The sequence below is a fragment of the Pristiophorus japonicus genome, chromosome 2, assembly GCF_044704955.1.
Source record: "Pristiophorus japonicus isolate sPriJap1 chromosome 2, sPriJap1.hap1, whole genome shotgun sequence".
Classification (NCBI taxonomy): domain Eukaryota; kingdom Metazoa; phylum Chordata; class Chondrichthyes; family Pristiophoridae; genus Pristiophorus; species Pristiophorus japonicus.
In genome coordinates, this window is record NC_091978.1 from 208430666 (window position 1) to 208457578 (window position 26913).

At 44.3% G+C, this 26913-nt stretch overlaps 1 protein-coding gene across 3 annotated transcripts in view; it reads right to left on the reverse strand.

The window, feature by feature from the left end:
- Positions 1 to 26913, reverse strand: part of ncapg (non-SMC condensin I complex, subunit G) — a 160487-nt gene that overhangs the window by 20577 nt on the left and 112997 nt on the right. For all 3 annotated transcript variants that reach the window (XM_070870781.1, XM_070870779.1, XM_070870780.1), the window contains exons 18-19: positions 11699 to 11866; positions 9627 to 9753 (exon numbers count right to left, since the gene is read on the reverse strand). In XM_070870781.1, coding sequence (XP_070726882.1) covers positions 9627 to 9753; positions 11699 to 11866 — 295 coding nt within the window. The remainder of the gene's footprint in view (positions 1 to 9626; positions 9754 to 11698; positions 11867 to 26913) is intronic.

Here is a 26913-nt window from a genome sequence, read left to right on the forward strand (position 1 = left end):
AGATTGGAGGATAGCTAATGTAACCCTAGTGCAGTGTCAAGAATCCAGAACCCTCAGGACAGAGGCTGTTCTGGATTCCAGGCTTTCAATCTTCTTCCTGACGTCACTAATCCAGAAACACCCAAGCCCAGGTTTGGGTATTTCTGGATTCCAGAACATCAGACGGGGGGGGGGGGGGTCCCCGCCGAAGAGGTGGTGCTGTTTGGACGGGCCCCGCTGCGGTGGTGCTGTTCGGACGGGCTGGCGAGGAGGCCCCGAGGCAAGGGCAGCAGTGGCGAGTGGGGTGAGGCGAGGTCCAACAGCAGCGGGACCCCGAGGTCGGCGGATTCCGGAACATTTTACAGATTCCAGACAACCCTGCCACCAATCGGTCTGGAACATTCCGGATTTTCAACGCTGCACCTGTATTTAAGAAAGGAGGGAGAGAGAAAATGGGGAACTACAGACCAGTCAGCCTGTCATCAGTAGTAGGGAAAATGCTAGAATCTATTATTAAGGACGTGGTAACAGGGCACTTAGAAAATAATAATAGGATTGGGCAGAATCAACACTGATTTATGAACGGGAAATCATGTTTGACAAATCTGTTTTTTTGAGGTTGTAACTAGCAGAATATATAAGGAGGGACCAGTGGATGTGGTGTATTTGGTTTTTCAAAAGGCATTCAATAAGGTGCCACACAAGAGGTTATTGAACTAAATTGGGGCTCATGGGATTGGGGGTGGATGGAAGATTGGTTAACAGATCAAAGAGAGAGTAGGAATAAACGGGTCATTTTCAGGTTGGCGGGCTGTAACTAGTGGGTGACACAGGGATCCGTGCTTGGGCCCCAGCTATTCACAATCTGTATCAATGATTTAGATGAGGGGACCAAATATAATATATCCAAGTTTGCTGATAATACCAAGCTAGGTGGGAAGGCAAGTTGTGAGAGGGATGCAAAGAGGCTTCAAAGGGATATAGACAGGCTAAGTGATTGGGCAAGAACATGGCAAATGGAATATAATGTGAAGAAATGTGAAGTTATCTACTTTGGTAAGAAAAATAGAAAAGTAGAGTTTTTTTTTAAATGGAGAGAGATTGGGAAATGTTGCTGTTCAGAGGGACCTGGGTCTCCTTGTACACGAATCACTGAAAGTTAACATGCAGGTACAGCAAGCAATTAAGAAAGGTATTTTGGGCTTTATTACAAGAGGATTTGAGGATAGAATAAAGACACCTTACTGCAATTATATAGTGCCCTGGTGAGACCGCACTTGGAGTATTATGTACAGTTTTGGTCTCCTTACCCAAGGAAGGATATACTTGCCATTGAGGGAGTGCAACGAAGGTTCACCAGATGGATTCCTGGGATTGGGGGGGGGGGATTGTCCTATGAGGAGAGAATGAGTAGACTAGGCCTATATTCTCTAGAGTTTATAGAATGGTAGAATGGTTACGGCACAGAAGGAGGCCTTTCGGCCCATCGAGTCAGTGCTGGCTGTCTGCAAGAGCACCTTAAGCTAGTCCCACTCGCCCGCCCTTTCACCGTAGAACTGCAATAAAAAATATTTTCCTCATGTCGTCTTTGGTTCCTTAGCCAATCACCTTGAATCTGTGTCCTCTGGTTCTCGACCCTTCCACCAATGGGAACAGTTTCTCTCTATCTACTCTGTCTCGACCCCTCATGATTTTAAACACCTCTATCAAATCTCACATCCTTCTCTGCTCGAAGGAGAACAACCCCAACTTCTCCAGTCTATCCACATAACTGAATTCCCTCATCCCTGGAAACATTCTGTAAATCGTTCCTGCATCCTCTGTCAAACAACTGTCAAATAAATCAGTTTTGTTTCCTATATACAGTGAGTCGATTGCTTGATGTCACCAAGAGGAAACTAATTGACGTCCTGTTATCGACTGTTCCATTTTTGAGCCTTTTCACCTTTGTTAAAGAAAAACTTGTATCACGATCCCAGGACGATTCTCAGTTAAGAAGAATGAAAGGTGATCTCATTGAAACGTACACAATTCTTACAGGGTTCGACAGGGTAGCTGCAGGGAAGAAGATTCTTCTGGATGAGGAGTCTAGAACCAGGGGTCACAGTCTCAGAATAAGGGAAACAAAAGCAAAATACTGCAGAATAAGGGGTTGGCCATTTAGGACTGAGTCGAGAAGAAACCACTCAGAGGGTGGTGAATCTTTGGAATTCTCTACCCCAGCGGGCTGTGGAGGCTCAGTCTTTGAGTATATTCAAGACAGAAATTGATAGATTTTTTGGATATTAAGGGAATCGAGGGATATGGGGATAGAGCAGGAAAGTGGAGTTGAGGTGGAAGATCAGCCATGATCTCACTGAATGGCGGAACAGGCGCGAGGGGCCGAATGTGAGAGGTGATTTAGCCATAGTGGACTGGAAACAGCTACTTGAAGGTAAATCAATGTCAGAGCAGTGTCAGGCATCCAAGGAGGAGATCCGCAGGGTTCAGGCCAAATATGTACCCTTAAAGAAAAAGAGTACTCAGGTAACTGATGAACTCACTTTAAATGGTGGAAGATGCCCGTGCGTGAATTCTTTCAACATGGGGTGGCCATTGCACATCAGCCACCACATCAGCTTGACGGAGCAAGATCTTGGTCCAGTGGCAAGACAATTGGAGACCAGGCTCCGCCAGATGTGCCAATACATACACACAAACTCATACTCCTACTGTCCTCCTTCCCACAGGACCACTCTCTACTTGGAATTCATAGTGCGCAATGTGAACCTCTCAGCCTCGCTATTGGCCTGTGCTGCACCTTCCCTTGGTCTTGTCCACACTGCTCCACCTCTGGGCTCCGACATCTCTGCTCCTCCGTGCCTCGTCCATCCTCTCCGCTCCATGCCGCTCCCGACCTCCGCTCTACGCCACTCCCGACCACCGCGTTGTTGATTCATGAGGGAGAGAATATTCATTCATAGAGACCATGAGGGTAATGTGAGCGTGGAGGCGGAAGATGTGGGTATAGTTCTTAATGAATACTTTGCGGCTATTTTCACAAGAGGGGGCGATGCAGACACTGTTTTAGAGAAGTGTGAAATATTAGATGAATAAACATACTGCGGGAGGAGATATTAAGGGGTTTAGCAGCTTTGAAAGTGGATAAGTCCCCAGGCCCGGATGAAATGTATCCCAGGCTGTTAAGCAAAGCAAAAGATGAAATAGCAGAGGCTTTGACCATCATTTTCCAATCCTCTCTGGCTTCAGGTGTTGTGCCAGAGGACTGGAGGACTGCTAATGTGGTACCTTTGTTTAAGAAGGGAGAAAGGGATAGACAAAGTAATTACAGGCCAGTCAGCCTAATCGCAGTTGTGGGAAGGTTATTGGAAAAAAATCCTGAAGGACAGGATAAATCTACATTTAGAAAGACACAGGTTAATCAGGGACAGTCAGCACGGATTTGTTAAGGGAAGGTCGTGTCTGACCAATTTGATTGAATTTTTCTAGGAGGTAACCAGGAGGGTATATGAGGGCAGTGATTATGATGTAGTGTATATGGTTTTTAGCAAAGCTTTTGATAAGGTCCCACATGGCAGACTGGTCATGAAAGTAAAAGCCCATGGGATCCAGGGCAAAGTGGCAAGTTGGATACAAAATTGGCTCAGAGGCAGGACGCAAAGGGTAATGGTTGATGGGTGTTTTTGTGACTGGAAGGATGTTTCAAGTGGGGTTCCACAGGGCTCAGTGCTAGGTCCTTTGCTTTTTGTGGTATACATCAATGATCTAGACTTGACTATAAGGTGTATGATTAAAAAGTTTGGAGATGATACAAACATAGGCTGTGTGGTTGATAATGAAGAAGAAAGCTGCGGACTGCAGGAAGATATCAATCAACTGGTCAGGTGGGCAGAACAGTGGCAAATGGAATTTAATTCAGAGAAGTGTGAGATAATGCATTTGGGGAGGGCCAACAAGGAAAGGGAATACACATTAAATGGTAGAACATTGAGAAGTGTAGAGGAACAAAGGGACCTGGGAGTGCATATCCCTGAAGGTAGCAAGCCAGGTATTTAAGGTGGTTAAGAAGGCATATGGAATGCTTGCCTATATTAGCCGAGGCATAGAATACAAGAGGTGGTGTGTTATGCTTGAACTGTATGAAACACTGGTTAGGTCACAGCTGGATTACTGTGTGCAGTTCTGGTCACCTCATTACAGGAAGGACGTGATTGCACTGGAGAGGGTACAGAGGAGATTTACTAGGATATTGCTGGGAGTGGAGAATCTTAGCTATGAGGACAGATTGGATAGGCTGGGTTTGTTTTCTTTGGAACAGAAGAGGCTGAGAGGAGACCTCATTGAGGTGTATAAAATTATGAGAGGCCTAGATAGAGTGGATAGAAAGGGCCTATTTCCCTTAGCAGAGGGGTCAAAAACCAGGGGGTATTAATTTAAAGTAATTGGTAGAAGGTTTAGAGGGGATTTGAGGGGAAATTTCTTCACGCAGAGGGTTTTGGGGGTCTGGAACTCACTGCCTGAAAGGGTGGTAGAGGCAGAAACCCTGGATGTGCACTTGAAGTGCCGTAACCTGCAGCGTTACGGACCTCGAGCTGGAAAGTGGGATTAGGTTGGATAGCCTCTTGTTGGCTGGCACGGACACAATGGGCTGAAATGGCCTCCTTCCGTGCTGTAAACTTCTATGATTCTATGAATGGCTTACTCCTGGTCCTAATTCTTATATGCTTATGTTCGCTTGTATTTCTGATCCATTGAACAGGCATATGAGGACCTCAGTTTAAGATCTCATCCAAAAGGCAGCTGAAGTCCTGGAGTGGAACTTGACAAAAGGAAAGTTCTCCACATTGCTCCCAGCTTCCACCCAATAGTTGGCACAGAGATACTGGTTTTATTACCATGTCGCACAAGGGGGAATGTGTTGAGAATCAACATTACTTTTCTCGGTACAGAAAAGTCTGTACCGTAACACCACTCACACCAGCTTTGGAACTGCACATGAGCTTCTAATACACCTGAGGAAGTAAGCCCCACTATACTCCAGCTGCTGAAATGCCTGAGTATGTTTGGTCAGATTTAAAAGATCTTGAAAAGCAGCAATCTTTCCATAGCCAACAAAGGCACTCACTGCATTAAAACCAACAAATGATGCATAACAACTAGAATGGTGTAAATGTGTGCCGCCTTTAGCTCGGCATCTGTTTTTCTACATTAAAGGTGCTGCATAAATGCAAGTTTTTGTTGCCTCTGTTATGTCGACAACCTTTCCGCTGCCAGTATATTTTATGCTACTTCTTGGGACATATTTACGAGGGAATCGTGGCATTGAAAAGCATAGTACAATAGAAAGAAGCCTGTGTCTTCAGACACAATTACAATTGTTTCACAGCTAAATCGGGATGCGTGCAATACATGGAAGATTCAAGTAGCTGCTTCTCCGTGTGTGCTTCAGGTTCATCACTTCCCCAGTGCAGCTTTCAGTGACTTTGTTACAGGCATCCATCACCACAGCCAACAAATCAAATATTCCCACTGAGCTTTCCACTGTATTAGTGCTTCAACTCTCCAAGCAAAACTCTGAAGACACTTTCTTTATTACATGGGTTCACTAGGAATTTTCTAAATTGTTGAACTTTGTGATATGGAGCGAGGTTCTTCAATTGTGTGCCTAGTTCCAATCCTCTCTCACATTTCTCTGTGCTCTGGATAGCTGTATTTCTTTAGACAAACATTAATCCATTCATGCTTAATTATTCATTCAGGACAAACCTGCTAGATCAGCATATCCTCTGTGGTCTCCTATATAATTCTGTACAAAGCTCATGCTATTGATTATACAGAAGATGGCTCTGGGGAGGGGTGGGAGCTTCTAATGACTAGGCTTTAATATTCCTACTGGAAAGCAGGGAGGAGGGGAGCAATTTTCTTGCTTGCATGTTGGTTCTCCATATTGGGAGAGGGAGAGTGAAGGAGAACCACAACTACAACTTCTACAATAACTGGAAGAAAATAACATATACTTAGAAGGAGAGACTATTAGCAACCAAAGATCAACATAAGATGGGTGCTGGTGCACTTGTTCTTCAAGATTATTACCTATAGGTGTGGGGAGGAAAGAAGATAAAAGCTGAACAATCATGAGGGTGTGGTGTGTTCTTTCAAAATCAACTAGGCCGCACAAACTTATAAACACCGACCCCCCATTGCTGGGCCCAGGACAGTGGAGCTGCCTGGGTAAAAGTTTTCTTTCTATTCCCATTAACAAGACTTGGTGGAGGACTGTGCTTGGGCATATCCAGCTGTCCCAGGTGAAGACATCTCCTCCCCCGACCAGGAAGATCCGAAAGACTTATATTTAACAACTAGAAAGTGCATCCCTGCAGCATACCCTCTCACCCATCAAGCCCCGTTTTAAGTGTTAATCCCACTATTGCAGACTCCCTCCTTTTGTTGCCCAGATCCGACTTTTGTACACCACTGTTGTGTGTCTGATTAAGGTTATTGGCAGTGTCCTTTTGTTTCAGGAAAGGGGTGCGTCAGTGATGCCCCATATCCGGCCAGTAATATGCCATTTGCATGGAGCCTTTGCTGCGCCTTTTGCGGAAGAGGTTTACAGGACTGGCTCTGCAAGGGCCGAGCGTGGTGGCCGTCTTCCTGGCTTATGTGATGACGTGCTCCTCATGGTCATGGATCCCATTGACTTACGGCAGATGCGCGAGTGCCAGCAGGTCTACTCCGCTGTGTCCTCTGCATGAGTCAACTGGGAGAAATGTTCCGGACTCCTGGTGGATCAATGGCGAGTGGACTCCCTGTTGGAGGACCTCAAACCTTTTGCCTGGAGTACCATTCATCTCCTCTACCTGCCGAGGAAGCTTGGCTGGTGAACTGGCAAAAGCTAGCGGCCGAAATCACCGCTCACCGAGGGCGCTGGTCATAAATCAATTGCTGATGTTTATACTGTGGTACCGGTTGGTCACTTTGATCCCACCCCATGTTTGTAGCCAAGATACAGAAGAAGCTTGTTGACTTCTTCTGGGACAAAAAGAAGCATTAGATCTCTGCCATGATTCTGAGTCTCCCACTTGGGGAGGGTGGTCAGACGCTGGTGTACGTGCTGCAACTTTCTGTCTTCAGACCCCACAGAAATACCTGTACGTTGAGGATCCTCTCAGATTGTGTACGATGGTGACATATTTCTTCTGCCAGCTGCACGGCCTCAATTACGACATGCAGCTCCTGTTTATAAAACTGGGGTGTAGCCATCCCTATTTGCAGGAGCTGCCCGTCTTTTACCAGGAAGTGAAACACGTTCGCCTCCAGCTGGAGTTCTCCTCCGTCAGAAGTGACGGCTATCCTCCAGGAGCCGCTGCTCAGGAATCCACACCTCCACGACCACGGTTTCAAGTGGCTGATGGAGGAGAGGGCCCTGGCTGCCAAGGTGGCCAGAATCAGGGATATACTGGATGGTGGAGGAGTGGGCTGGATGTCGCCAGAGGAGCTGGTATAGCGCATGGTCCGGGCCAAAGCCACTGAGACGCTAAAAGAGGCACTTGGCTCGGACTCCACTAGGTGTGTTGAGGGATCCCGTCTGATCCCAGACGGAATTTCTCATTGGCGCCAGGCCCCAAACCTTCCCTCTGGAGCCGGCGACTGACAGCTTCAGCCTTCTCTCAGAGATCCCTTCCATGCCTTTCCACTCTGCACGGTGGGGTTTCCTGCACGAGTTGCTCTTGTACCCCCTTCACTTTGTCTTCTCATCTGCCGTCCAGACACCACCTTGCCATCTGGAGGAGGCAGGGGTCCCCAGTGGAGGGCTCGCTACACAGGAGTCCACCCCTGTTCTTTTGGGGACTTGGAATGGGGGCTGTTGCACAGAGCAGTCCCATACAACACATTTTTTAAGTAGGTTCACGGACTCCCAGACTGTCTGCAATTTCTGCAGCCTGGAGGAGTCTGTGTTCCATGAATACAGAATGAGAAGTTGCAGCCCCTCTTCCAATCTTTGAAGGGGCCGCTCCTCAATTTTTGGTTGCACTTCAGTTCCAAGCTCTTGATCCTTAGGCACTCGGTGCTTGCCACCCTGCCGTGTTCATGCCCGGGTGTCCCTGGAGATGGAGGCCTTGAGGCTTTAACGCGACCAGTGGGCACCAGAGGGACTAAAGCGCTTCATCACCCCCGGGACATCGAGATAGGAATAGTGCAATCAAGCAGACGCAACATGGATTCATGAAGGGGAAATCATGTTTAACTAATTTACTGGAATTCTTTGATAGAACGAGCATGGTGGATAGAGGTGTATCGATGGATGTGGTGTATTTAGATTTCCAAAAGGCATTCGATAAGGTGCCACACAAAAGGTTACTGCAGAAGATAAAGGTATGCGGAGTCAGAGGAAATGTATTAGCATGGATAGAGAATTGGCTGGCTAACAGAAAGCAGAGAGTCGGGATAAATGGGTCCTTTTTGGGTTGGAAATCGGTGGTTAGTGGTGTGCCACAGGGATCGGTGCTAGGACCACAACTGTTTACAATATACATAGATGACCTGAAAGAGGGGACGGAGTGTAGTGTAACAAAATTTGCAGATGACACAAAGATTAGTGGAAAAGCGGGTTGTGTAGAGGACATAGAGAGGCTGCAAAGAGATTTAGATAGGTTAAGCGAATGGGCTAAGGTTTGGCAGATGGAATACAATGTCGGAAAATGTGAGGTCATCCACCTTGGGAAAAAAAAACAGTAAAAGGGAATATTATTTGAATAGGGAGAAATTATAACGTGCTGCGGTGCAGAGTGACCTGGGGGTCCTTGTGCATGAATCCCAAAAAGTTAGTTTGCAGGTGCAGCAGGTAATCAGGAAGGTGAATGGAACGTTGGCCTTCATTGTGAGAGGGATGGAGTACAAAAGCAGGGAGGTCCTGCTGCAATTGTATAGGGTATTGGTGAGGCCGCACCTGGAGTACTGCGTGCAGTTTTGGTCACCTTACTTAAGGAAGGATATACTAGCTTTGGAGGGGGTACAGAGACGATTCACTAGGCTGATTCCGGAGATGAGGGGGTTACCTTATGATGATAGATTGAGTAGACTGGGTCTTTACTCGTTGGAGTTCAGAAGGATGAGGGGTGATCTTATAGAAACATTTAAAATAATGAAAGGGATAGACAAGATAGAGGCAGAGAGGTTGTTTCCACTGGTCGGGGAGACTAGAACTAGGGGGCACAGCCTCAAAATACGGGGAAGTCAATTTAAAACCGAGTTGAGAAGGAATTTCTTCTTCCAGAGGGTTGTGAATCTGTAGAATTCCCTGCCCAGGGAAGCAGTTGAGGCTAGCTCATTGATTGTATTCAAATCACAGATAGATAGATTTTTAACCAATAAGGGAATTAAGGGTTATGGGGAGCGGGCAGGTAAGTGGAGCTGAGTCCACGGCCAGATCAGCCATGATCTTGTTGAGTGGCGAAGCAGGCTCGAGGGGCTAGATCGCCTACTCCTGTTCCTAATTCTTATGTTCTTATGAAACAAAATTCTGATTTGATTTGTTAAGTTTCATTTAAATTCAGTTTAAGTTGCGTGGCCGTGCAACTTACAAGGAACATTGCTTGCAACAACTATTTGAAGAGATTTTATTTACTTAAAAGTGGAGTAGGCCATACCTTTCACATTTTCATTTGTTCTTTCTGTTGTGGTGTCGCATCTACTCTTCTCATTTTCTCCCGATCCTCCATTTAAGTGAATCCTAATTTTCTCAATGACTCGCTGATTTACTTTGTTTTTCATTTCCTATAATAGAGAGATCAGAAGAACATAAGAATTAGGAGCAGAAGTAGGCACTTCAAGGCTGTTCCGTCACATGGCTAATCTTCGACCTCAACTTCACTTTCCCATCCAATCCTCATATCCCTCGATTCCCCAGGAGCCCAAAAATCAATCTATCTCAACCTTGAATATGATCAATGACTCAGCATCCACAGCCCTGTGGGGCAGAGAATTCCAAAGATTCAAAACCCTCTGAGTGAAGAAATTCCTCCTCAACTCAGTCTTAAATGGCCGACCCCTTATCCTGAGAATATGCCCCCTAGTTTTAGACAGCCAGGTCAACAACCTCTCGGCAACTACCCTGTCAACTCCTTCAGAATCTTATGTTTCAATGAGATCATCTCCCATTCTTCTAAACTTCGGAGTATAGGCCCAATCTACTCAACCTCTCCTCATAGGACAACCCTCTCATCCCAGGGATCAATCTAGTGAACCTTCATTGCACCGCCTCCAAGGCAAGCATGTCCTTCCTCAGATAAGGAGGCCAAAACTGTGCACAATACTCCAGGTGTGGTCTCGCCAAAGCCCTGTACAATTGTATTAAGACTTCCTAACTCTTGTGCTCCAACCCCCTTGTAATAAAGGCCAACATACCATTTGATTTCCTAATTGTTTGCTGTACCTGCATGCTAACTTCTGTGTTTCCTGCACAAAGACACCTAAATCTCTGAATACCCAAGATTTAATAGTTTCTCACCATTTAAAAAATACTCATATTTCCCCACATTATACTCCATCTGCCACCTTATTGCCACTCACTTAACCTGTCTATAATCGCTTTGAAGGTTCTGTGCCCTCCTCACAGCTCACTTTCCTACCAAGCTTTGTTTCGTCAGAAAACTTGGATACATTGCACTCAGTTCCTTCATCTAAATCAGTAATATAGATTGAAAATAGCTGCCCCCAATACAATCAGCATAGTCAGCAACATTTAAGATTCCAAATTCTGAATTTCAAAATATAATTTCAATCCTTTTACATTATTCAAAGATCCTAATTATGAACACAAAATTGTGATTGTAACATATTATCAAAAATAAATAGTCCATTTAGCAAAATTGAGACCTTTATATACACACACAGCTTTAATGATAACAGCAGTTTTATATTTAGAAGCATTTGTGCTAGAGTTCAGATTATAAAACCTCTCTATACAACTGCTATGGGAGGCACAATCCATGTTAGGACAGATAATTCTACTAAATATTTTTTAACTTTGGAAATTAGCACAAATACTGAGATCTAATAATTGCAGGTTAGTATTACATTGCTAATTATGATCATTGTTGGATGGTTGGTTGGGGGGGGGGGGGGGAAAGGGGAGAAAGAGGAGGGAGTACTTTCAAGGAAACTTTTACCCTTCCCCGAGAAAGACTTAGGTGGTGGAGGAGAGGGAAAGAGCCAAGACTTAAAAAAATATATAAATATCTTCCCAGAGCAGATACTTGTAACATAAGCAGGTTTCAAAGCAACCTTGGGAGACTTCGCATTCCTTTAAAGGAGTACCACAAGTAAATAGGTGTGCAATGCCAACAGGGAGAAAGGAAGGGAACTGATCTGAGCGAGGCTATGAAAGTCAGTGGGGCCAGAGAAAGATCACCAGACATGAAATGTGAAAATTTAAAGGGACATCATCAGAGATTGATGTTTTCCTGTAGGAGAAGAAAATTCCTGTTTGCACTTATCAGTTACATGACTAAGAATGGATGGCAATGTCAGTTATTGTCCCTTGTTGACCACTTGGGCTATTTCTCATACCAAATGAATGAGCAATTTTACTATTTTACACTTCTTTCATTTAGAATAGCGGTCCTTCAAACTCCAAAACAAAGTCAACTAATACCATTTCTGATAGACAAACATATCCAGTTCTTTCTGGTATAATCATGCAAAAGGTAACAAACATAACCTTAATGTCATCCAGAAGAGCACACAACTGCTCTGTGCATGATGACGTTCCTGTAGAAAGTTCAAGCAATCCCAGAGCTTTGACCAAAATCCGAATGTCTGGGGAGTCTAGATCCTTCAATACTTCATTGCAGATCTTCACAGCCAGATTGTCATGCACTGTAGACACCTGTACAAACAAAACAACAACATTTTATATAGGATTACATAGGATATAAAAGATAGAAACCAGTCATTCGGTCAAACCAGTCCATGCCAGTGTTTATGCTCCAGCTGAGTCTCCTCCCATCTTTCCTCATTTAACCCTATCAGCAAAACCTATTCCCTTCTCCCTCATATGCTTATCTAACCACCCCTTAAATGCATCTATACTATTTGCTTCAACCACTCCCTGTGGCAGGTAGAGTGTTCCACATTCTCACCACTCTGGGTAAAGACATTTCTTCTAAATTCCCTATTTGATTTTTTGGAGACTATCTTATATTGATGGCCTCTTATTTTCTCTCTCTATCAAAATGTTTCATCATTTTAAAGATCTCTATTAGGTCACGCCTCAGCTTTCGCTTTTCAAGAGAAAAGAGACCCAGCCTATTCATCCTTTCCTGCTAGTACACTCTCCCATTTCTGGTATCATCCTTGTAAATCTTTTTTGCATCCTCTCCAGTGCCTCTATATCCTTTTTATAATATGGTGACCAGAATTGTACACAATACTCCAAATTTGGTCTCACCAACATTTGATACAAGTTTAGCATAACTTCTCTACTTTTAATTCAATCCCTCTAGAAATAAACCCTCATGTTTGGTTTGCTTTAAAAAAAAATGGCCTTGTTAACCTGTGTCGTTGCGTTTAGTGATTTGTGTATTTGCACTGAGATCCCTTTGCTTTTCAATCCCATTTGTATCAGAGTTTTCCAAGGAATACGCGACCTCCCTATTTTTCTTACTAAAATGTATTACCTCACATTTATCTGTGTTGAATTTCATTTGCCAATTATTTGTCCATTCTGCAAGTTTATTAACGTTTTCTTGTAATTTGTGCAGTCCTCTTCAGTATTGACTACCCCCCCAATTTGATATCATCTGCAAATTTAGAAATTGTGTTTTTGATTCCAAAGTCTAAATCGTTTATATAAATTGTGAACAACAGTGGTCCCAGCCTTGATCCTTATGGAACACCACTTCCCATCTTCTGCCACTCTGAATAGCTAGTCTTTACCCCCACTCTCTGCTGTCTGTCTGGAAGCCAGCTAGCTATCCATTCTGCTACTTGTCCCTTGACTCCACATTCTCGGAATGTATTTATTAGTCTATTATGTGGTACCTTATCGAAGGCCTTTTGAAAATTTAAATAAATTGCATCTACTCTCTCTGTTATCTCTTCAAATAATTCAATGGGGTTGGTCAAGCAAAATTTTCCCTCTTGAAATCCATGCTGACTATTCATTATTATATTTTTGGTTTCTGGATGGTCTTCTATTTTCACCTTTAGTAGGGATTCCATTATTTGTCCTACCACTGATGTTAAGCTGACTTGTCTATAGTTTCCTGGACTTTTGTATCCCCCTTCTTAAATAACGTTAGCTATCTGCCAATCCTTTGGCACTGCACCTTTTTCTTACCAAGTATCAAATGTGTTGTAATGCCTCTGCTATCTCTTCCCTAGATTCTTTTAAAATGCACAGACGTAAATACGTCCAGACCAGGGGTTTTATCCTCTTTGAGTTTGATTAGTTTATTAATATTTCTCTTTTAAAATTTTAAATGCAGTTATCTAATTTCTAATCTCATCATCTGATGTCATGTCCATCTGTTTTTTCTCCCTGGTAAATACTGAAGCAAAGTAATTATTTAATATTTCTGCTATCTCTCCATCGCTGTCTGTGATATTATCCTGTCCATCCTTTCGTGGCCCTATTCCCAGCCCGAATTTCCTTTTTTGTATTTATGTGCCTGTAAATTTTTTACTATTTTGTTTTACGTTCCTTGATAATTTAATTGCAGTTCCAGTTTGCCTTTCTAATTGTTTTTTTCATTATTTCCCTCCTAATCTCTTCATATTCTCTCTGGTCATGCTCTCCCCTGCTGTCCATGTACTTAGTGTATGGCCCTTTCCTTAACCTAAATTTTACCCTCGAGTTTTTATTCATCTATGGTATCTCATTAATGTTTAGCTTGTTCTTGTTTTTTCGCAAAATGTATTTTTCCTGGACTCTGCTGAACACTATTTTAAATATTTCCCACTACTGTTCTACACCATTGTTTGCCAATATTGTTGTCCATTTTATTTTCCCAAGGTCTATTCTCAGCCACTGCAAAATCAGAATTTCTCCAACCTATTACTCTGGTCTTCGTCATACTTATGTCCTTCTCAATTATTATCTTAGAGTATTATATTATGGTCACTATTGTCTTGATGTTCCCCTACTTTTACTTCTTTTATCTGCTCTGGCTCATTCCCCTCAACTAGATGCAATAGCAAATCCTCCCTTATTGGACTTCTTGCATACTGGACTAGAAAGGAGTCCTGTACAATTTGTAGGAACCCCATTCCCTTTTCCCCATTCTCATTACCTACCACTTCTGGCCAATTAATATTGGGGTAGTTGAAATCCCCCTTGATTATTTTATGTTTTTCACTCATTGTCCTAATTTGTTTGCCGATTTCTTCCTCCAGCTCCCTTTCACTATTTGGTGATCTGTAGACTACCCCTATGAGTGTGATTGGTCCTTTATTATCTTTTATCTCTATCCACATAGATTCTATTTTTGTCTTGCTGATAGCTGCATCACTTTTTTCTATTGCCATTATGTTATCCTTAATGAGTACAGTTACTCCACCTCCCCTTTTCCCTCTCTAATCTTTCCTAACCCTGTAATGTTTAATTCCTAATCCTGATTTTTCTGTAGCCATGTCTCAGTAATCTCTACTATTTCTGGTTCCTTGCAATGTACTATTGCCTCCAGTTCCCGTTTTATTCCGAACACTGTGTGCATCGCTGTGTAGACAATTTAAACTCATTTTTAATAGCAGTTCCTCTCACTTTGTTAACCATCTTTTTACATCCCTGTTCTACAACCCTATTTATTCCCTGGCCATCTATGTCCATCCATCATTTAGTCCGTCTTATGCTCTCTTTTCCTGTTTTGTTTATATTTAAGCTTGTTTCATTTCTTGTAGATCACTCCCTGTCTTACTAGTTTAAAGCCTTTGCCACCTCCCTATTTCCCTTTCAGCTAGGACAAGGGTCCCATCCCGGTTCAGGTGGAGTTCCATCTGTTCATCTTCCTTTCGCAGTACTGGTGCCAGTGTCCCATGAAAAGGAACCCCTCCTTCCCACACCAGCCATTTTGAATAGCAATGCAAGGTACAAAAGACAAGACTATACATGTCCAGCTTTTAGGTCATCATATTAGACACTGCTGCCTAACCCAGGCATACAGATAATCTTGTGTACTGGAGGCAATATTGCTGCTAGAACATAAAAAGCAGCATGGTTTGATTTTCTCCAAATTTCATCTGCTGCAGGGAACAGCAAGTCCATTTATCCCACCCACCACTGCCCTATGTCGGTTCAATAATCCCTGTCCCTTAAAGCCTCCCCGATGAAGTGCAACATCCCCACCAACGCCTGGGAGTCCCTGGCCAAAGACTGCCCTAAGTGGAGGAAGTGCATCCGAGAGAGCGCTGAGCACCTCGATTCTCATTGCTGAGAGCATGCAGAAATCAAGTGCAGGCAGCGGAAAGAGCATGCGGCAAACCAGTTCCACCCACCCATTCCCTCAACGACTATCTGTCCCATCTGTGACAGGGACTGTGGTTCTCATATTGGACTGTTCAGCCACCTAAGGACTCATTTTTAGAGTGGAAGCAAGTCTTCCTCGATTCCGAGGGACTGCCTATGATGATGAATCCCTGTCCCTTTCTACATATCCCTCCAGGATGTTTGTACATTCATAAATAAGGTCTTGCCATCCATAAACTTATTGTGCAAGATTGTATGGACATCCTTGTTACATTTCCCATGGCCTCACTACTCCCATGGTCTTAATCACTGTCAAAGCCACCTTTGACCACTTCCTTGCATTCCTCACCACACAACCATACCCACTTCCAACTGTATCTTTTGCATTTGCCAGTTGAAAAAACTCTTCCAAGTCACTTACAACCTCACTTTCAAACTCCCAAATACCTAGCATTTGGCCCTCCATTTGCTACAGTACCTATAAGTGTGAAGTTGTTCAATAACTCCCTTACATCCACATTTGATGGCCTGAACCCCAGCAAAATCTTCACTTTCACCAAGTGGGTCATTCTCCCAGTTTGGCACCTAACTTCACTCCCTCAAGTCCAAGGGATGCAGACTTAATCATATATGGCGCACAACCGGTTTAGCCATCCACCTTCAGATTTGCCTGGACCATGTCACTCTAGCCGACCTCACTCTCCTTTGCCACAACCACCCATTACTCTAGGATCATCCTGGACAGCAAGATATGCCCCCCTCCGTCCCAGGTTCTTTTCTCCACTACCAACCGTCTCCTCCCCCCTCATCTCGAATAAATCCGAGGAACTTGTGAACTTCTTTCACGACAAGATAGGGATCTGTTCAACTACATCAGTTGCTTCTTTCCACCAACTCCAGTTTCTCTCCCATATCCTCGGTGTCCTCCCAAGGTCATCTCATCCATGAGAATAATCTCCTGCTGCTTTGACCCCATCTTCCTTCCCTTCCTAGCCACTATGCTAGCTGACATAACTATTTCCCTCTCCTCAGGTACTGTCCCCCCCACCCTGTCAAAACCACCATCACCTCCCTTCACAAAATCCAAACCCTCAATTCCTCTATCCTTGCAAACAACTGCCTCACTTCTAACCTCCCTTTTCTCTCTCCCAAGTACTTTAATGTTATTAGAAACATAGAAAATATGTGCAGGAGTAGGCCATTCGGCCCTTCGAGCCTGCACCACCATTCAATAAGATCATGGCTGATCCTTCACTTCAGTACCCCTTTCCCGCTTTCTCTCCATACCCCTTGATCCCTTTAGCCGTAAGGGCCAAATCTAACTCCCTCTTGAATATATCCAATGAACTGGCATCAACAACTCTCTGCGGTAGGGAATTCCACAGGTTAACAACTCTCTGAGTGAAGAAGTTTCTCGTCATCTCAGTCCTAAATGGCCTACCCCTTATCCAAAGACTGTGTCCCCAGGTTCTGGACTTCCCCAACATCGGGAACATTCTTCCCGCATCTAACCTGTCCCGTCCGTCAGAATCTTATACGCTTCTATGAGATCCCCTCTCATCCTTCTAAACTCCAGTGTATAAAGGCTCAGTTGATCCAGTCTCTACTCACATGTCAGTCCAGCCATCCCTGGAATCAGTCTGGTGAACCTTCGCTGCACTCCCTCAATAGCAATAACGTCCTTCCTCAGATTAGGAGACCAAAACTGAACACAATATTCCAGGTGAGGCCTCAGCAAGGCCCTATACAATTGCAGTAAGACCTCCATGCTCCTATACTCAAATCCCCTAGCTATGAAGGCCAACATGCCATTTGCTTTCTTCACCGCCTGCTGTACCTGCATGCCAACTTTCAATGACTGATGAACCATGACACCCAGGTCTCGTTGCACCTCTCCTTTTCCTAATCTGCCACCATTCAGATAATATTCTGCCTTCGTGTTTTTGCGACCAAAGTGGATAACCTCACATTTATCCACATTATACTGCATCTGCCATGCATTTGCCCACTCACCTAACCTGTCCAAGTCACCCTGCAGCCTCTTAGCATCCTCCTCACAGCTCACACCGCCACCCAGTTTAGTGTCATCTGCAAACTTGGAGATATTATACTCAATTCCTTCATCCAAATCATTGATATATATTGTAAAGAGCTGGGGTCCTAGCACTGAGCCCTGCGGCACTCCACTAGTCACTGCCTCCCATTCCGAAAAGGACCCGTTTATCCCGACTCTCTGCTTCCTGTCTGCCAACCAATTCTTTATCCACGGCAGTACATTACCCCCAATACCATGTGCTTTGATTTTGCACACCAATCTCTTATGTGGGACCTTGTCAAAGGCCTTTTTAAAGTCCAAATATACCACATCCACTGGTTCTCCCTTGTCCACTCTACTAGTTACATCCTGAAAAAATTCCAGAAGATTTGTCAAGCATGATTTCCCTTTCATAAATCCATGCTGACTTGGACCGATCCTGTCACTGCTTTCCAAATGCGCCGCTATTTCATCCTTAATAATTGATTCCAACATTTTCCTCACTACTGATGTCAGGCTAGGCGCAGCTCGAAACTTGGGCCCCTAGCCTTATCATCTTGCATTAGCCCACGTAAAACAACATCTGTTATTTGTGAGCCCAATGCCTCACACTGTCCAGATCCTTCTGTATTTTCTGTTTTAGTTACCTATTTGGAGCTTCCTCCTCTTAAGTTTTATATCAGCAAACTGAAGACAGCTTTATCTGTCCCCATTTCCAAATCATGCATATACAATGTAAACAAAAACAGTCTTGCCAATGACCCTAGAAGCACTCCATTTGTCACTTTTTCCACTCTAATTCATCTTTTGGAGAATAGTTGCACAGTCAATTTAAGATTTACCTATTCTTGCCAATAACACCATGAGATATGATCCAACTCTATATCTCAAGATTTTGTTTGCATTCTTTACGTTGCCCAATGTATTTAAATACTACATTTAACATAGTAAATATTTCAAGGTGCTTTACAGCAGAAAAAAGGCGAAGCAGGAAGGGAAAAAAAGGCAGAAGTATTTATGGACATCTCTGTATACACAGGGAAATAGGTTTTGAGCACATTTTTGAAGACAAGATGGAGATGCTCAGGAAGAAGTCCAGAGCACAGGGAAAGATGGCTGAAGGCTCAGTCAATGATTGGGCTGCAGAAGAGGGGCGGGGGTGGGGGGTGCACAGTAGGGCAGAATTAGAAGAATTGAGAACACAATTTTAGATGTAAGACACTGAATAGGCTGAGTGATAAGAAAGTGAGACATAGTATGGGATAGAACAGGGGCGAAGGAATTTATGCAAGGTGAAACTCAGGAGGTAGGTAAGGAGAATGATGGAGGAAGGTGATAAAGGCATGGATGAGGGTTCAGCAGCGATGTGCGAGGACAAAAGCAATATTACAGAAGTGGAAATAAGCAGTCTTAGTAATAAACAGGATATGGGTTTCAAGCTCAGCTTAAAGTCCAAATGGACACTGACATTGCAGAGAGTTCATAAGAGTTCAGACGGAGCAAGTAGCCAAGAAAAGAAAAAAGGACAGACTTGCATTCATATAGCGCCTTTCACGACCACCGGGTATCCCAAAGCATTTTACAGTCAATGATGTACTATTCTTTTTTGAAGTGTAGTCACTGTTGTAATGTAGGAAACACATCAGCCAATTTATGCACAGCAATGTAATAATGACCAGATGGAGCATCGAGAGAGGCGGGAGTCGGCGAGAGGCAGCGGCCTATAAAGGCTCAGCAGTCGGGCAGTCCGGGGAGCGTCGAGAGAGGTGTGGCTTGTACAGCTCCAGCTGGGAGAGAAAGCAAAAAAGTAGAAAGAAATCAAAAGGTGACGTCACAGTCAAGGGGGTATGTGATTGGCTGGTGATTGGTGAGTAGCTTTTCTTTTTCATATCAGTCAGTAACTTTTAACATTGTTGTTGCCAATTTAAGTGTATCTAAGGGTTAAGTCATGGCAGGGGAGCTCGGTCATGTGATATGCTCCTCCTGTACCATGTGGGAACTCAGGGACACCGACGACTACATTTGCAGGAAGTGTATCCACCTCCAGCTCCTGACGGACCGCGTTGCGGAATTGGAGCTGAGGGTGGATTCACTCAGGAGCATCCACGATGCTGAGAATGACGCGAGTAGCACGTGTAGCGAGTTGGTCATACCGCAGGTGAAGGGTCCACAGCCAGTTAGGGAATGGAAGACCAGCAGGAAGAGTAGTGCAAGGAAGGTAGTGCAGGGGTCCCCTGTGGTCATCCCCCTGCAAAACAGATACTCTGCTTTGAGTACTGTTGAGGGGGATGACTCATCAGAGGAGGGCAGCAGCAGCCAAGTTCATGGCACCGTGGCTGGCTCTGTTGCACACGGGGGCAGGAAAAAGAGTGGGAGAGCGATAGTGATAGGGGATTCAATTGTAAGAGGAATAGATAGGCGTTTCTGCGGCTGCAACCGAGACTCCAAGATGGTATGTTGCCTCCCTGGTGCAAGGGTCAAGGATGTCTCGGAGCGGGTGCAGGACATTCTAAAAAGGGAGGGAGAACAGCCAGTTGTCGTGATGCACATTGGTACCAACGACATAGGTAAAAAAAGGGATGAGGTCCTACGAAACGAATTTAAGGAGCTAGGAGCTAAATTAAAAAGTAGGACCTCAAAAGTAGTAATCTCGGGATTGCTACCAGTGCCACGTGCTAGTCAGAGTAGGAATCTCAGGATAGCGCAGATGAATACGTGGCTTGAGCAGTGGTGCAGCAGGGAGGGATTCAAATTCCAGGGGCATTGGAACCGGTTCTGGGGGGAGGTGGGACCAGTACAAACCGGACGGTCTGCACCTGGGCAGGACCGGACCAATGTCCTAGGGGGAGTGTTTGCTAGTGCTGTTGGGGAGGAGTTAAACTAATATGGCAGGGGGATGGGAACCAATGCAGGGAGACAGAGGGAAACAAAAAGCAAAAGACAGAAAGGAGGTGAGGAAAAGTGGAGGGCAGAGAAACCCAAGGCAAAGAACAAAAAGGGCCACTGTACAGCAAAATTCTAAAAGGACAAAGGGTGTTAAAAAAACAAGCCTGAAGGCTTTGTGTCTTAATGCAAGGAGTATCCGTAATAAGGTGGATGAATTAACTGTGCAAATAGATGTTAACACATATGATGTGATTGGGATTACAGAGACGCGGCTCCAGGATGATCGGGGCTGGGAACTCAACATCAAGGGGTATTCAACATTCAGGAAGGATAGAATAAAAGGAAAAGGAGGTGGGGTAGCATTGCTGGTTAAAGAGGTGATTAATGCAATAGTTAGGAAAGACATTAGCTTGGATGATGTGGAATCTATATGGGTAGAGCTGCAGAACACCAAAGGGCAAAAAACGTTAGTGGGAGTTGTGCACAGACCTCCAAACAGTAGTAGTGATGTTGGGAGGGCATCAAACTGGAAATTAGGTGTGCATGCAATAAAGGTGCAGCAGTTATAATGGGTGACTTTAATATGCACATAGATTGGGCTAACCAAACTGGAAGCAATACGGTGGAGGAGGATTTCCTGGAGTGCATAAGGGATGGTTTTCTAGACCAATATGTCGAGGAACCAACTAGGGGGGAGGCTATCTTAGACTGGGTGTTGTGTAATGAGAGAGGATTAATTAGCAATCTCGATGGGCGAGGCCCCTTGGGGAAGAGTGACCATAATATGGTGGAATTCTGCATTAGGATGTAGAATGAAACAGTTAATTCAGAGACCATGGTCCAGAACTTAAAAAAGGGTAACTTTGAAAGTATGAGGCGTGAATTGGCTGGGATAGATTGGCGAATGATACTGAAGGGGTTGACTGTGGATGGGCAATGGCAGACATTTAGAGACCGCATGGATGAACTACAACAATTGTACATTCCTGTCTGGCGTAAAAATAAAAAAGGGAAGGTGGCTCAACCATGACTATCAAGGGAAATCAGGGATAGTATTAAACCCAAGGAAGTGGCATACAAATTGGCCAGAAATAGCAGCGAACCCGGGGACTGGGAGAAATTTAGAACTCAGCAGAGGAGGACAAAGGGTTTGATTAGGGCAGGGAAAATGGAGTACGAGAAGAAGCTTGCAGGGAACATTAAGACGGATTGCAAATGTTTCTATAGATATGTAAAGAGAAAAAGGTTAGTAAAGACAAACGTAGGTCCCCTGCAGTCAGAATCAGGGGAAGTCATAACAGGGAACAAAGAAATGGCAAACCAATTGAACAAGTACTTTGGTTCGGTATTCACTAAGGAGGACACAAACAACCGTCTAGATATAAAAGGGGTCGGAGGGTCTAGTAAGGAGGAGGAACTGAGGGAAATCCTTATTAGTCGGGAAATTGTGTTGGGGAAATTGATGGAATTGAAGGCCGATAAATCCCCAGGGCCTGATGGACTGCATCCCAGAGTACTTAAGGAGGTGGCCTTGGAAATAGCGGATGCATTGACAGTCATTTTCCAACATTCCATTGACTCTGGATCAGTTCCTATTGAGTGGAGGGTAGCCAATGTAACCCCACTTTTTAAAAAAGGAGAGAGAAAACAGGGAATTATTGACCGGTCAGCCTGACCTCATTAGTGGGTAAAATGATGGAATCAATTATTAAGGATATCATAGCAACGCATTTGGAAAGAGGTGACATGATAGGTCCAAGTCAGCATGGATTTGTGAAAGGGAAATCATGCTTGACAAATCTTCTGGAATTGTGTGAGGATGTTTCCAGTAGAGTGGACAAGGGAGAACCAGTTGATGTGGTATATTTGGACTTTCAGAAGGCTTTCAACAAGGTCCCACACAAGAGATTAATGTGCAAAGTTAAAGCACATGGGATTGGGGGTAGTGTGCTGACATGGATTGAGAACTGGTTGTCAGACAGGAAGCAAAGAGTAGGAGTAAATGGGTACTTTTCAGAATGGCAGGCAGTGACTAGTGGGGTACCGCAAGGTTCTGTGCTGGAGCCCCAGCTGTTTACACTGTACATTAATGATTTAGACGAGGGGATTAAATGTAGTATCTCCAAATTTGCAGATTATACTAAGTTGGGTGGCAGTGTGAGCTGCGAGGAGGATGCTATGAGGCTGCAGAGTGACTTGGATAGGTTAGGTGAGTGGGCAAATGCATGGCAGATGAAGTATAATGTGGATAAATGTGAGGTTATCCACTTTGGTGGTAAAAACAGAGAGACAGACTATTATCTGAATGGTGACAGATTAGGAAAAGGGGAGGTGCAACGAGACCTGGTATATCAGTCATTGAAGGTTGGCATGCAGGTACAGCAGGCAGTTAAGAAAGCAAATGGCATGTTGGCCTTCATAGCGAGGGGATTTGAGTACAGGGGCAGGGAGGTGTTGCTACAGTTGTACAGGGCCTTGGTGAGGCCACACCTGGAGTATTGTGTACAGTTTTGGTCTCCTAACCTGAGGAAGGACATTCTTGCTATTGAGGGAGTGCAGCGAAGGTTCACCAGACTGATTCCCGGGATGGCGGGACTGACCTATCAAGAAAGACTGGATCAACTGGGCTTGTATTCACTGGAGTTCAGAAAAATGAGAGGGGACCTCATAGAAACGTTTAAAATTCTGATGGGTTCAGACAGGTTAGATGCAGGAAGAATGTTCCCAATGTTGGGGAAGTCCAGAACCAGGGGTCACAGTCTAAGGATAAGGGGTAAGCCATTTAGGACTGAGATGAGGAGAAACTTCTTCACCCAGAGAGTGGTGAACCTGTGGAATTCTCTACCACAGAAAGTTGTTGAGGCCAATTCACTAAATATATTCAAAAAGGAGTTAGATGTAGTCCTTACTACTAGGGGGATCAAGGGGTATGGCGAGAAAGCAGGAATGGGGTAATGAAGTTGCATGTTCAGCCATGAACTCATTGAATGGCGGTGCAGGCTCGAAAGGCCAAATGGCCTACTCCTGCACCTATTTTCTTTGTTTCTATGATCTGTTTTAGTGATGTTGATTGAGGGTTAAGTGTGCCATGGGTTCTTTTACGCCCACCTGAGAGAGCAGACCTTGGTTTTACTGTACAGGGCGTTGGTGAGACTACAACTGGAGTACTGTGTACAGTATTGGTCTCCTTATTGAAGTAGCGATATACTTGCATTGGTTCATGGGGTTATTCCTGAAATGAAAGGGTTGTCATATGAAAAAAGGTTGAGCAGGTTGGGCCTATACTCATTGGAATTTAGAAGACTGAGAGGTGATCTTATTGAAATGTACAAGATTCTGAGGGGCTTGACAGGTTAGATGCAGGGAGGATGTTTCCTCTCGTGGGGGAATCTAGAACTGAGGGCATAGTCTCAGAATAAGGGGTCGCCCATTTAAAACTGAAATGAGAAGGAATTTCTTCTCTGAGGGTCGTGAATCTTTGGAATTCTCTACGCCATGGATGCTGGGTCATTGAATATATTTAAGGTGAAGATAGACAGATTTTTGAAGGATAAGGGAGCTAAGGGTTATGGGGAGAGGGCAGAGAAGTGGAGTTGAGGCCAAGATCAGATCAGCCATGATCTTATTGAATGGCGGAGCAGGTTCGAGGGGCCAGATGGCCTACTCCTGTTCCTATTTATTATGTTCTTATGTCTCATCCGAAAGATAATACCTGCAACCATGCAGCACTCCCTCAGTGCTGCACTGGAGTATCAGTCTACATTTTTGTGCTCAAGACTCTGGAGTACAACTTGAACCCACAACCTTCTGACTTAGGGCAATGGAATCAGGAGTCAGGTAGTGTAATTTCTGGCACAATTTAACAGGAAGGCTTCATATCTTGCTAATGTTAAGTTGGAAGTTCTGGATCGTCCAAACTTGCTGTTGGATAAGAAGTCATATAGCACAGTGGCTGCCATGAAACGAAAAGTGGTGTTTTTGATTTTGAGAACTAATTGCCTGTGGCCTGGTGTGGAGCGATTTATTAAATACTTGGCCTGTTAATCTTCTCAAAATGGTTCAATAGATTGATTGGGCATGACCTCCTTCCCACAAAAGGCAGAGCGACGCTCCTTCAGGATGCCCTTTAATATGTTGCCTACCTCGGGTGCCACCGTTCCCAGCATTATCGTTTTATAACTTGGTGTTACTTTTGTTGTTCTCTACTCCTTGGGCAGTATTCCTGTTTCCAATGAATCTCTAAAAATGCTCATTGAAAAGGAACCCTGGTTTTAATGCAACACAAAAGTAAGAAAGGTATTTTGACAGCAGTATATATATCCTCAATCCCTCAACCAACTACATACATTGTTAAATTTACAGCTTATTCTTAAGATCATAAAAAAAATAGGAGCAGGAGATGGACCTACGGCTCCTCGAGCCTGCCCTGTCATTCAGTAAGATCATGGCTGATCATCAACCTCAACTCCTCTTTTTCCTGCCCGATCTCCATATCCCTCGATTCCCCCAGATTTAAAAAATCTATCTATCTCAGCCTTGAATTTATTCAGAGACTCAGCATCCACAGCCTTCTGAGGCAGAGAATTCCAAAGATTCACAACCCTGAGTGAAGAAATTCCTCCTCATCGGTCTTAAATGGCCTACCCCTTACCCTGAGACTGTGTTCTAGTTCTAGAGGGAAGGGTTTTTCCAAAGGAAACAACCTCTCAGCATCTACTCTGTCAATCCCCTTCAGAATCTTGTATGTTTCAATCCAATCACCTCTCATTCTTCTAAACTCGAGAGTATAGGCCCATTCTATACAATCTCTCATTATAAGACAGCCCTCTCATCTCAGAAATCAATTTCGTAAAACTTTGTGCACCATCTCCAAGGCAAGTATATCCATCTTCAGTTAAGGAGAGCAAAACTGTGCACAGTACTCTAGGTGTGGTCTCACCAAGGCCTGTACAATTGTAGCAAGACTTCCTTACTCTTACACTCCAACCCCCTTGCAATAAAGGACAACATGCCATTTGCCTTCCTTATTGCTTGCTGTATCTGCATGCTGGCTTTCTGTGTTTCTTGCACAAGGACATCCAAATCTCTCTGAACATTTTAAAGCAAGGACAGTTTACAGACTCAGTGTAGTGTAACAGAAATGTAATCCTCTATGTCACTTTGACTTCGGATGTAACATTTTCAACGGTTGAATTCGGTTCACTTGGAGAGACACATTGCTACCAGTCACACATTCATTTTCAAATCTTGAAACAATGTAGCTAATAGAACAAGTCATATAGGATACAATGAATACACTCTGCAAAAGACACATCACAAGTATCTTAAATTCTAGAAGTTAAAAACGTGCCAACAATAACAATGATAAATCCAACAACTACTAAACAAGGGAAGGATAACAAAATTCCCATCAACAAAAAAAAATTACATCCTTAAGTCAGCAATCATAAGAACTAAAACAATAAAATATAGTCAGGAAAGGAGAACCAACTGAAGATTCAGAACAGTGATTGAATTAACAGCATTTGACCAAAAGCTACCAACATGGAGGAACAGGCCACTGCTGAGAGAGAACTGCCCACACCTGAAAAAGCAAAATTCCCAATGAAAAAATATCAGTAATTTCTCCTCTCGCAGCAGAATGAATATGCGGTTGACTTCACGCATGCAGTAAAAACAATCTTTGCTTAATTGGAATAAAAGAAGAAGAAATAAGCTATTTCTTGGTTGAGATGGAGACAAAAAAATACCACCCCATTCAGAACTTCTGTTGTATAATTGCTTTGGCAATCTCAATTGTTTCTTTTACAAAATGGGCAGACTAAATTTGTAATGCAGATTAGAGTAGAATTTTATTTTTAATTTGCAGTAACTCACCTTTACAAGACAGTGTCCTATAAAGGCACTTAACCATATGCACTAAGTAAAGGTCTTCGGGGCCATATTGCTCCTTTTTTGCGCCTCGTCAGCACCTCCCTGGAGGCACTAATGAGGTGGAATGGCCTTTTCGCCAAAGGGCAGGCGGCGGTAGTGCCTTGGGCGAAATTGCCCCATAGATTTTGGGGACGATTTGCCTGCGTGAAACAGGCGATGAAGTAATTGCCGTGCACGCCGACCGCTTTGTGGCCCGCGGGGAAAATTGCCCCACGGGCCACTGACATTAGTCTGCGGTGGCCCTTAAAGGGGAGGCCGTGGGCACCCCAGGCCACCATTTTATTTTGTCAACCGACTCTTCGGTCAGACCGACAATGGCGGCCCTCACTTCGACAGGGGCGCTATCATACAGCTCGACATTCCTTTTTGGGTGCCAGGCCGCTGTGCGCGGCCTTCCCCTTTAACTGAAGGGGAGGGGCGCTGTAGCATGTCAACGCTACTCGGAGCTCCCGCGCAGCACTGACCTCTACAGCATGGCGATGAACTCAGCGCTTCGCTGACGCCCCGGGGACGCGCCTCCAACGAAGCGGAGCGCCCGAGACTGCACTCCACTTCGTTTGAGGCCCGGCACCCAAAAGGTAATGTCGAGCTGTATGTTAGCGGCCCTCGTTTGAGG